Source organism: Spinacia oleracea, chromosome 4 (assembly GCF_020520425.1).
Source record: "Spinacia oleracea cultivar Varoflay chromosome 4, BTI_SOV_V1, whole genome shotgun sequence".
Classification (NCBI taxonomy): Eukaryota; Viridiplantae; Streptophyta; class Magnoliopsida; order Caryophyllales; family Amaranthaceae; genus Spinacia; species Spinacia oleracea.
In genome coordinates this window covers 4,741,471-4,754,902 of record NC_079490.1, presented here as the reverse complement: position 1 = coordinate 4,754,902, position 13,432 = coordinate 4,741,471, and the positions used below count along the sequence as shown (strand labels likewise).

The 13,432-nt window shown below is 34.0% G+C and overlaps 1 protein-coding gene across 1 annotated transcript; it reads right to left on the bottom strand.

Moving 5' to 3' along the window:
• Positions 1-2,485: 2,485 nt before the first annotated feature.
• LOC110778087 (uncharacterized) lies at positions 2,486-4,214 on the bottom strand. Its single transcript, XM_021982646.2, has 2 exons — positions 3,875-4,214; positions 2,486-3,461 (listed from the first exon to the last, which is right to left on the bottom strand). Exons 1-2 carry the CDS (start codon positions 3,953-3,955, stop codon positions 3,165-3,167), a joined length of 378 nt encoding a protein of 125 aa, XP_021838338.1. The 5' UTR covers positions 3,956-4,214; the 3' UTR covers positions 2,486-3,164.
• Between the last annotated feature and the right edge of the window lie 9,218 nt (positions 4,215-13,432).

Here is a 13,432-nt window from a genome sequence, read left to right as displayed (position 1 = left end):
CCACAATAGTACTACATATAACCACAATTATTTGAGTAACTATCATAAAACTATACCACCATAATCCACCAATTAGACACTACGTATTTGGATTTTCTAAGGTGGCTCATAGAGTCATAGGCCACAACCTAGTACGATACACGCCCAAGCACCGGTTTGAAAATCACGCCCTAAAGTGTCTTAATGAGACTTTGTGAGAATAATGTCTTGAATCGGTCAAACCCTTTATTGCAACACCACATCACGGGAATCTTGCTAATCAAGCATGGACTCCGTGAGCCCCTCCACGATTAGAAAGGCTGGAGAAACAAAGCTTCGTCAAGAACCACATTCATTCCTTTTGCGTGCAAGTTCTATTGGTCACTACAAGAATTGGAGGGAAAGGTAGTGACCTTAGGGTGATTTATTCCTCACCCTCAATCTTCAGACTCTGTCACATCATCTTTTCACTAGCTTTTTCATTATCAGACTCACACAAAAATCTCCCTATTTTTACACATTATCCCTAGACTCAACTAAGCTCCAAAAATAATTAAATAGAATTAAGTATGATGATATAGTATAATTTGATTTGATTAGAGAAAAATTGGAGTCTTGAGTGAGTCTTGGATTTTCAAACTCACTTCAAGATTGACTTGCTGTAGTATTTTACCACATTATCCTAAGACTTAGACTCGAGACTCACTTTAAGACTTGGGGTAAACTCACCCTTAGGTAAGTTTATCCCTATATGAAATGGAGTTTTAACACGAGTCTTTAATCTTTATTCAGACTCTTGCATGGGATATACTCCGTATAATGTGTTGAAAGACTGCAATAAATCAGAATGTGGGTTTGGAAATCAAAAAATCTACTCGAGCTCTATTGTTGCTAAAGATCTCATGGGAAAGCAACCACTTTTTTTGCAACCAAATCAAATCATCTCACATCATCACAAGTAAATAAATGTTGTGGAAAGCTGACGTTTATGAAGTTTGGAGTTTTTTTTTTTTTTTTGCGCAAATAAGCAACAACGACGGAGATGAGAATCGATCCCAGAATCACCTGAAATCGGAAGAGAAGCTCTAACAACCTGAGCTATCCCTTTAAGTATAACGAATAAACTCACCCTTATAAGTACAAAATCGTGTAGAATTTACAACCAGATTTAGTGACATCAATATTCCACATACAAAGATCTAATGTGAACAACTTTTGCGTATTGTTTGACCTCTGTTTATGACCTTTTACAATTACATGTCAGTCGACAACATTTCCAAGCAATGTTATTATATTTTCTTTTGTTGAATGTTTCTAAGCAATTTGATAAAATACAAACAAAACAAACATCATTAATACCATATCTCAATCCTTGTCCCCTCAATTTGACGTTGCTCCCTTCTATCTTGTGGAGGAAGGTTAATTGGTTTCATACTTTCATAAGACTTTGTTATCAAAACACTGTTATGATTATTGATTTGTTTTAAGGGTTTTGTATGTATGCATACATATTTTATCCAAAGCAGTATCAAGTTCGGAATTTACGACAAAATCATACATGGTTCGGCGTTTAGTCTCTATATAAAGACAACGTTTTAACCTTTTCCTCCAACTAATAAAGTGCGGCGTACATTTTTTTCATAAGATAAAGAATTGAACTTCAAGCTAGAAGCACACTTCCAAACCAATTCTGTATCAAGTCGTGGATTTATGACAAAATCATAAGGTTCGAGATTTAGTCTCTACATTTAGCATGTTTTTTTACTTGTGAGGACGACAAAATCATAGGGTTCGAGATTTAGTCTCTACATTTAGCGTGTTTTTTTTTACTTGTGAGGACGACGTTTAACATTTTCCCCCCTCAGAAGTACTTTTTTTAATAAGCTAAAGAATTGAACTTCAAGTGGAGTACAACTTTTTTGGAATTAGCGGATTCATCTCAATCCTCTATCCCAATCCGCTAACTACCAAACACCTACATTAGAGGATTAAGTTGGTCAAACTTCTAATTAGGTTCAATTCTCAAATTTTTTCTTAATCCTCTAACAACCAAACACATCCATAAGCTCACTTCCTAACCAAAGTCGTATCAAGTTGTGGATTCATAACAAAATCATAGTGTTCGGGGTTTAGTATCTAATTTAGCATTTAGCATGTTTATGACAAAATCATGGAGATTTATGACAAAATCATAGTGTTCGAGGTTTAATCTCTACATTTAACATGTTTGTTAGAACGACGTTTAACATTTTCCTCCCTCTAAAGTACATTCTTCATTAGCTAAAGATTGAAGTTCAAGCTATAAGCTTACTTTTTCAATAAGCTAAGGTGACAGTGTAGCACCAATTAGAGATTGAAATCCAATTCAAACGCGACCTGAAGTTACTGAAGGACAATCAAACCTGACTTGAACCAAACTCGGCATGAGACAAAACCCAAACCCAACCCATTGGCTCGAATTATCACCTATCAACACCAATAATGAAGATACAAATTGAACAACATATTGGAGAGAAAACAAAAGAAAGGTCTACTAAAATGAGACTTCATAATTACAATCAATCTTCTTTTTAGTCCACTAACAAAGATTCTTAACATTAAAATAAATAGATAAACAAATATAATAAGCTTGTATAATCCTCAATTACATTAATCACAATCTCCACTATGCAACATAAATCTAATCTAGAGCTAAATCTTCGGGTCACTGCTTTTTCCATGCAAACTTTTGCTACTTCCAATTAAAAAAAACCAAACCAAACTTTTTTTTGGGGTCAAATTTTTTGTTTTTTTCACGATTCCCAAGAAATTGATCAGATAAAACTGACAAAAATCATAAGAAGTAGCAAAACCTTACCTGGAAATAGCTGTCCCAGTAAAAAAAAAATTAACAATGATCATAATAAACATAAATTGGTAAAAAAAAAAAAAAAAAAAACAGAGCAAGAACAGATATTCTTCCCATTCACACTTTCCCAACAGGATTCATCCATATTTTTCAGACCCTCCAAAATTAAGGAGTGGAATTTGTTTCCCTTTTTAGGAAAATTAGGCGCAATCCAGAGCCTACTAGACTCTGACTAATTCCGATTTAAGCGAGCTTATTAGACTTCGACTAATTCCGGAATAAGCGAGCCTACTAGACTTCGACTAATTCCGGCTTAAGCCGGGCCCCTTGGGGGGTTTCAAATGTGGCATCCAAAGCAATTACAAACTTTAGGGGTGAAAGAACAGAATCCAAAGGGTCTATTTGGAATGTTGCAATTGATAGCATAGCAACAAGGTGAAGGTAAGCAATAACCTTTAGCACCACAACAAGTGCAAGGTGCACAAATCTGGAAACTTCCAAGTTTTCTTCTTGTTTCATTCATCATCAACATCTTCTCCACTTTTGATTTATCAATCAATGGGTATAATTTCATCCCCTGTTCTTCAATTGCATTTGTCATATTCCCAGATGATGAAGAACACAATTCATTTGCCTATAAGAAAAGAAACATAAAAAGATCAAATTTTGAGCAATACCCAGAAAAATTAAGGTTGAATTACACATGGGTTTCAAATTCTGAGCAATACCCAGAAAAAAACAGACTCAAATTACAAGTGGGTTTACTGAATGCCTGTGTACGATGGGTTCGAATCCCTTGTGGCCCATTTGCAAAAATAAATAAATTACAAGTGGTTTTGCAAGAAGGATGAAGAATACCATTCATTTGGCTAAAAAAGATCAAATTTTGAGAAATACCCAGAAAATTTGAACTCAAATTACAAGTGGGTTTCAAATTCTGATAAATACCCAGAAAAATTAAGCTCAAATTACAAGTGGGTTTCAAATTCTGAGAAATGCCCAGAAAAATTAGAGCCAAATTACAAGTGGGTTTGCAAGAAAACTTACATGGGTAAGCTTGAATTTGTTGGAATTGAAGAACAGCAATATTAGAGAGAAAACAACAATCCAAGGAGTAAAACTTGCCATTTTTGTAACTGATTAGATCTGGAAATGAGGGGTTTTGAAGAGGTTGAAGAAAGATAATTTAAGGAAAGAAAATAATGGGGAAGTTTTTAACCCCTTTTAAAGGTTTATGAATTGGTGGAAGTTGGCCAGTGAATTCACATGAATCTATTAAATTTTTTTTGACAAAATTAGGGTTTTAATTTTTGGGGGAGGTTGGGGGGTTTTAATGGTGATGATCTCAATAGGTAACTAGAGAGTGTGTACAGTTGAATAACAAGTGAGACTGTGAGAGTGAGTGAATTTTGTAGGAAAATAAATTTAATTTTAAAAAAAATAAAATTTGAAAAAAATAAAATAAAAACATGAGGGAGATGTGTGGAATTTGTAATAAAGATGTGGGGTAATCATGTCCTACAATACAACTGTGTGGACTTATTCATTATCATGATTTGGGGCACCATATTCTTGCATTAAACCTATTAAGTATGACACGTGTCAAAATGGGAGAGGTGGTTAATGATGTGTTTTTGTATTTTTACTTTTTTTTCTGCCTTTTTGTTCTTCTTTGACATTTGGACCCTACTTTAGCATTATTGGCCATGGAACTTGTAGGAATGTGATTCAAATAGGAGTACATGTCAATCCATACTTATGATGTTATAATTTCATATCCAATCAAATCTTGGTTAAGGCATCAATCTTGATTAGGGCATCAATCTTGATTAGGCATCTACTACATTAAAATTACAGTACTCCCTCTGTCCCTAAATGATTGCCCCATTACAGTTTTTGAGTCAAACTTTATAAACGTTGACCATGAATTATCATTATTATATAAGAAACAATATAGTCATGCAGATTCTTGTTAGATTCATTTCAATGAATATTTTTTTTGAAACAACGTTTTTTTTACTGAGTATAAATTTTACACTTGTAGAAATAGATATATACGGTTTAAGGCGTGCCTTAGATATCGTGAAAAGTCAAATAGGACAATCTTATAGGTACAGAGGGAGTATGATCTAGGATGTCTTTTCATGTCGTAGTATACTCTTTAGCGTACTTGAATATATCTAAACTTGATTAAGATGAAAAGGCAGATATCTTAATTGTAATTAGGTTTTTAATATAATACTTAAACAGATTTTTGCTAAGGAGTTGTATAGATCACTAATTAATTGGAATTCATAGTCATAATATTCATTTGGTCTCTTTCCCCGAACTTATCGGTTTTTGTCAAGAAATACCTATTAGTGAAGTATGAAGTTGGGTATGTTCTAGGTTAGTTTGTCAAATTTTTAGTGGGCCAAGAGTACATGGAGAGTTGGGCCTAGGCACGACCCGTTAGTCCCTATTCACACTTCTCCAGTTCTCCCCACGTGCAAATGTGCAATGGGCCCAATTAATTCCACATTTTCATTTTTTTATTGTTAAACATGAACGAATTAGCATGTCTAACTCTAATTAATCTTAAAACATACCAAGTACATTGTATTTTTAACTTGTACTCCCTCCGTCCCTTAATACTCGACCTTTTTTGACTTTTTGTACTATTTACGTAATTTATATTGACCATTTTTTTTCTTTCTAGTATATGAAAATAAATGTTCGTATATAATATATCGTAGACTTCATCTTAACATATATTTTCAAAATATTAATATTTTTAAAAGTTTTTATAATATGTAGTTTAAGAAATTGGTGGTCAAAATTGTGCATTGGCAAGCGTACCTAATCAAAACAGGTCGAGTATTAAAGGACGAAGGGAGTAGTACACTTTCAACCAAATTTCCAATGAAATTTTGGCAAATGGGTGTGAAAAAGTTCCCCAAAATGCTATATAAAAATTAAAATTAAAATAGTATCACACAATACAAAATTGAACTCCTATACTCCAAAAAGACAAGTACTCATCAATAATCATAGCTACACATTCAAAGAACACAAAATCTACCGACACACCATAAGTGATAAAATGAAATTAAGCTCTTCATCGATCTTTTATATTTTTACAAGCGTATGTATTTTATGTTCATACATTGAATTTTTTAACTTGTACTTACACTTTCAACCAAATTTCCTATAAAATCTTGGCAAATGGGTGTGAAAAAGTTCCCCAAAATGCTATATATAAATGAAAAAAAACAAATTAAAATTAAAAAAAATAGCACATAGTATCACATAATACAAAATTGAACTCCTCTACTCCAAAATAACAAGTACTCATCAATAATTATAGGCATTTCATAGCTCTACACATTCAAAGAATACAAAATCTACCGACACACCATAAAAATGATAAAATGATACCTTTTCTCTTGTCCTTGTTACAATGTGCCTTTTTTTCTTTTGTTTGTCGTGCCCACAAAAAAACCCAATTGACCAATTTCATTGAAAACAAGCCAAGACCTTATTCAAATTAATCAAGAAACAAGATGCCGATGACTTCAATTCCAAAGGTTTTGTATGCCCTAATTATAAAATATGTGACTATTGACTATGATGTGCTTAATGTGATATGGAAAATATTCAAGTGTGTAGAGCGCCAACCCTATATACTAGATATAGATGACACTGGCTAATTAAGAACAAGGCACGACACAACTCAACATGAAAATATCTCGTTATATTCAAGTGGATATAACACTACAAGAATTTACATCTTTAACGACAACCTAATTACGACGGGTCAAAAATCCCGTCGTAAAAGGCTTTTGCGATGGGGCTAACAACGAAACAAAGACGGGAACAACCGTCGCAAATGTCTTTTACGACGGATTAACGACGAGATTTTCTATTAACGACGGCCCCCTTTTACGACGGGTTCATGACAGGAAACCCCGTAATTAATCAACGATTATTGGCCTTTCGCGACGGGATTTCCGTCGTTATTGGTACAATTTCTTGTTGTGATATAGAGTGTCAAACCTACATGCTACACTAGGCTGGTCGGGCTGAGGCATCACATAATTCAGCACGCGCAGTATGAAAAAATCACGATATGTATATTAAGTCGTGGACCGTGCTCGAGCCACGCTTTTTTTTATTAAAAAAAGAAGCACGACAAGGCACGTGATCAAATTAATCACGCACGTAAGTACGACAAGAGGGCCTGTGAGATTGGTCCGTGCCCGGGCCGCACTTGTTAAACTTTGGAACGACATAAGCGAGCTAGGTTTCGGCCAGGCCTATTCAGGCCCAAAACACAGGGGCTTGTCGCAAAGCACACCCCGACATGACCCTCATCCATCTTTTATTAATGCTACCTATGGATTCGATGACGTCCAACTATGCGTGTAGACGCGCCTAAAAATTCCACTACAAGAATTTGTATCTTTAACGACAACGTAATTACGACGGGTTAAAAATCATGTCGTAAAAGTCTTTTGCGACGGGGCTAATTAACAACCAAACAAAGACGGGAACAACCGACGCAAATGTCTTTTACGACGGGTTAACGACGGGATTTTCCATTAACGATGTCCCCCTTTTATGACGGGTTCGAAACAGGAAATCCCGTCATTAATCAACAATTATTGGCCTTTAATGACGGAATTTTCTGTCGTTAATGATAATTTTTTTTTTAGTGAAACTAAAGACGTATAACAATAAGTTATTGATTTCCATGAAGGCAGAAAACACGAACATTCGAGCCCCGACCCGAATCTAAATTACAACGACGTGTTGCCTATGTATGTTGACCGTTGAGTTTGCCTTACTAGACTTTAAGGCCCTATTTGGTTCATTATTAGTAAAGGAAATGAAGAGAAAAGAAAGGAAGGGAAAAGAAAGGAAAAGAAGGGAAAGGAAAGTGATTTAATTTTCCTGTGTTTGGTTTAAAGGAAAGAAAGGAAGAGAAGGAAAAAGAAATATAAATGACAGCTTTTAATTTTCTCTTTCCTTCCGAATTCCTTCAATTTTGGGAGGAAAGGAAAGTGAAAATTTTATAAAGGAGCTTTCCTTCCAATTCTCTTCCTTTCCTTTCACTTCCCATATAATTATTTGTACCAAATACAGGAAATCTTATTTTAACTTTCCTTTCTTTTCTTTTCCTTCCAATTCTTCCCAACCAAATAAGGCCTAACACTATTGTTATCACAATGTAGACATAATATTAGGAAAGATCATCACAGGCCTCCTCAACTACGGGACCAATCATGTTATATTACTCCGTACTAATTTCCAAATACGAGACAACTTATCCACCTAAAACTCGCCCCAAATCTAAATTAACCCTAAAGCTGAAACGGGTACTAACACAAAAAACAAAAAACAAAACTAATTTCCAAGTAGCCTGCCTGATGGTCCTAAAAATGGGATTAGGCGTATAATTTTGGACACAGTAATAAAATTTACAAAAGGTCTTGCGCGCACAAGGTGTACAATAAATTTATTGTACACCAAGATAACTTTTACCCATTTTTTCGTAACTTTAACCTAGTTTTAATTAACTTTTATATTAGTAAAAAAGAAAGTTGATAGAAATGATTAAATGATTAATTTTATACATTATAAGTGATTTTGAAGAAATAAGTTTTATTAAAATGAAAAAATTAATCACTTAAAAATAGATAACTTTTACATATATAAGCTTAACTTTTAAGCATTTTGAGTTAACTTTTACTTCGGTGTACAATATTTATTGTACACCCATTGTAAATAAGAATTTGTGTAAAATTTAACAAGCGAGAACCAAATATTATGCAACTTCCACTTGAAAAAGTAATAGTACTTCTTGTTACTTAAAATTTAACAAGTGAGAACCAAATATTACACAACTTCCACTTGAAAAATTGAACGCCAAGATTTACAGATCGACACACCTGTGACCTGAATCTTGGGTGTTCCATCTCAAACAAAACGTGGTTCTTGTTAATATTTAACCCGGTCTAATATGGCAATAAGTTTCAGTTATGGTATATTATTAATATTTATTTAGGAGATATATTATGTTATTGTATTTCTATTTTACGAGTTGTATTTTAGGCATAGATTTGTTAGTATATTGGTTTCTTCTAAATTGTAATATTCTAGTAATATAGTGTTTCCTAATATTAGGACTAGGGTTAGTAAGTTGGGGTGTATAAATAGGGATTTATATACCATTATAATTGACATGCTTGAGATCCTGAACTTGAGCATGTCAATAACGGTTGTGAGGTTGATTGATTGTATTGTTAATAACGGTTTTGATTAATAATACAAGTTAGGACGTGGGTATACCATGTTATTTACACTACAAGGATTAAACATAGCTAGTTTACGTTTTTATTAAGTTGATTGTACATATAATTGTACTCTATAAGACGAACACAGTTAATTTCAGATCTTTCAAACATAAAAAAAAAGGGTATTCAAGTACTTGAAATTTAAACAAGTGAGAACCAAATAAGTCATGCAATATAGTAACACATCTATAATGAATAAAATGAAATATTACTCAGCAACCTAATGTTTCATTGAATTGCATCATACTTCCTGAAAAATATTTTCTTTATACCTATATCCCAAACCTTTAAAATGCATGTGTTTTGAGTACTATGCTTATCAATAGTGATATGAGTGAGGATTCCTTGAAATTCACTATTCATAAAGAGCTAAATTTCCTAACCTTCCCTTTGTAAGCTCTAAGGGGTCTTTTGGTCTAAGGTTCAAATCCTACCATCAACATTTCATTCTATTTTATTTCTTCTTCTATATGATGACTTGATCCTTTTGTCATGTTTTTTTCTCTTACGTTTTTTCAATAATTTATTTATCTTTATATGCGTAAATTAAATATTTATATAACAAAGGAAATATTAGACTCTTTCATTTGCATAAGGAGCTAAATTTCCTAACCTTCCCTTTGTAAGCTCTAAATGCTTGTTTCCTTTGGTCTAAGGTTCAAATCCTACCATCAACATTCCATTCTATTTTATTTCTTCTTTTTCTTTCTTCTTTTATATGATGATTTGATCCTTTTGTCATGTTTTTTTTTCTCTTACGTTTTTTCAATAATTTATTTATCTTTATATGCGTAAATTATATATTTATATAACAAAGGAAATATTAGACTCTTTCATTTGCAAGGTATTATTAGAAACCATAACATATTTACTTAACATTTGATAAATAATTTAGTCCTAATCTAATTATTCAGCCTATTTACTCTGTTATTTTTGCTAATGGATTCCAATGTCTCGAGGGACCTCGCGCGCTAGCGCGTGATCCAACAACTAGTAAAATATAAAGCAAAGTGATTCAAACATTCACTGAATATGTGATTCTTATCAAACCCAGAAATCATGCATACAATTCGGACTAACAATGTTCGTTCTAGACCAAGGAAACAATGGGATGCTACCCCAAAAGTTTATAAAACAAAAAAAAAACAGTAAATGTAAACTTTGCTTCTGATGTTGGAGATAGTCCACTTGATGAGAACTTATCTGGTTCTGGAGCTATGAGTAGTGAATTTCTGAGTGCAATTTGCCAAGAAGTCATGAAAGCAATGAAAAGAAAGCAATCACATGGTGAGGATGTGGCTGGAACATCCAGTTCCTTTGCAAATTATGCAGGTATCATCTCTCATTCTTTTAATTGTATTGTGAACAATGTGCTAAATGATTGCATGTGGATTGTGGATTCTAGTGCTTGTGATCATATGACATATGATGAGAGTATTCTGATAAACAAGAGAACACTTCAGAAGGTGATTAAAGCTGGATTGCCTGATGGTTCTCAAATGAATGTTGATACTATAGGTGATGTTATTCTAATTGGTAAACTGATGCTGTGAAAAGTGTTATTGGTCAAAGGTTTCAAACACAATTTGTTGTCTGTTGGTAGGTTGATTGAACAAACTGGTGTTCAGGTTATATTTACTGGTGATGGGTATTGTTTCCAGGACCCTTCTAATTCAGCATTGCTTGGTGCTGGAACAAGGAAACAAGGTTTTTACTATTTTACCAAATTCACAGATGTCAAAGGTGTTGCTTATGGTGGTAATGCAGCAGCTAATGTAGTAGAGGATGTTGTTACTGATATACACACAAGTGTTTTGCCAAATAAAACTGCCACTAGTTTGTTTCAGTCTAAAGTTGATAACAGAAATAAACTAGATCTTTTGCATGCCAGATTAGGGCATCCTTCTTTGTCAAAAATGAAGTTTGTTAATGCTGCCTATTGTAAAGGTGTTACAGAATACAATTGTGCTGTTTGTTGTAGTTCTAAGCATCATAGATTTCCTTTCAACACTAGTGAAAGTAAAGCCTCTGCTTGTTTTGAATTGGTTCATTTGGATTTATGGGGACCCTATAGAGTTAGAAATCTGGATGGTGCAACATATTTTCTGACTGTCTTAGATGATCATAGTAGAGTCACATGGACTTTTCTGCTCCAAAACAAAATGCAAGTGGAAAAGGTAGTGGCAGAGTTTATATCTATTGTTGACACACAATTTAACAAGAAAATCAAAAGAATTAGATCTGATAATGGCACTGAAGTGGTGAAAGAATCATGCAGAGTTCTATTTGCAAGCAAAGGCATATTACATGAAAAGAGTGTTCCATATGTTCCTCAACAAAATGGTAGGGTTGAGAGAAAACACAGGAGTCTTCTTGAAATTGTCAGATCTTTAAGGTTTCATGTTGGATTGCCAAAGAAGTTCTGGGGAGAGCGCATTCTTACTGCTACTCATCTGATAAACAAAATTCCAGCAAAGGTGTTAGGGTGGAAATTAATCTCCATTTGAGGTTACGTTTCAGAGTGTTCCTGTTTATGACACACTTAGGGTTTTTGGTTCCTTGTGTTTTGCTTACAACACTCAGGTTAAGAAGGATAAATTTGATTCCAGAACTAGGAGATGTGTGTTTCTGGGTTATCTTGCTGGTTACAAGGCATTCAAGTTGTATGATATGGACACTCACACTGTTTTTGTTTCCAGAGATGTGATATTTTTTGAAACTGTATTCCCATACAAATCCTCTCAATCTCCTGATTAAAAAATTCCTGCTCCCATTCAGACAATACAGTTTGGTACTGAACCTATTACTTCTCCTCCAAATAATTTCATTGAATTTTTCTCTGAAACACAATCTTCATCTGAACCTAACTTGTCTCATTCTCCTATTTTATCTACAAATACTTCTCCACAAAATACTTCTCAAAATAATTTCCAAAGTGATCATTCTCCTCATGATTCTGTTCCTACTTTTAATCATGTCACTAACTCTGCTACTCAGTCACTTTCACCCATTACTGATACTCAATTCAATGTTCCTACTTCTTCTGTCAATCTCCCAATTGTTCCTCATCATGTTGTCAGACAAAGTTCCAGAATAATTAAACCATCTACTGTGCTTCAGGATTTTGTTGGAGGATATATCCCTCACAGACATGTTTCTCCTTCTTCTACTGAATCTCTTTCATTCACTGTGAATGATTGTTTTGCTAATATTGATGATGATGATACTTGGATAACTGATATGGTTTTCAGTTGTTCTGACACTTTGGATTCCTTAGCCTTTTCTGTTTTTCAATCTCCCAATGATCCTAAACATTACAACCAAGCTAAACATGATTCTAATTGGTTACTTGCTTTGGACAAAGAGATTCAAGCTTTGGAATGCAATGACACTTGGGAACTAACTCAGTTACCCAAAGATAAAAAGGCCGTTGGATCCAAATGGGTTTACAGAACCAAACTCAATCCTGATTACTCCATAGACAGACATAAAGCTAGGTTGGTTGCTATTGGTTATCAGCAAGTTGAAGGTAGGAATTTTACTCAAACTTTTTCTCCTGTAGCTAAGTTAGCTACTGTGAGGATTCTCATTGCCCTTGCTGCTATAAAAGGATGGCAATTATATCAACTGGATGTTAATAATGCTTTCTTGCATGGCTATATTGATGAGGAGTTTACATGAAACCACCTCCTGGCTATCTTAAGGCTAAGCCTGGTGAAGTTTGCAAGTTAAAAAGGTCAATCTATGGCTTAAGGCAAGCCTCTAGACAATGGAACAAAGAATTGAACAAATTTCTTCAGTCTTTGAACTTTCTGCAGTCCAAACAGGATTATTCTTTGTTTACAAGAACTCATAATGGAGAGTTTCTTGTAATTTTAGTATATGTTGATGATATACTAATTACTGGTACTTCCAAACTCCAAATAGAAGAAGTGAAAGTTGCTTTGGATGTAGCTTTTACAATCAAGGATCTTGGTCAACTAGCTTATTTCCTTGGTATTGAAGTTCATAGGACTGCCAAAGGCATCTTTCTTTCTCAGAGGAAATACATTCAGGACATATTGATTGATGCTGGTATGGAAAACTGTTCCACTCCACCTGCTCCTCTTTCTTGTGGATTAAAATTATCCATTGATGATGGTGATTTGCTTGATGAACCAGAAGTTTATAGAAGGCTTTGAAGGAAATAATGCCCTTGGTCCAAGTATGCATTCTATGTTAAGTCTAATAAGTGCGGTTCAGTATTAATTAACAAGTTAATAAATTCAGT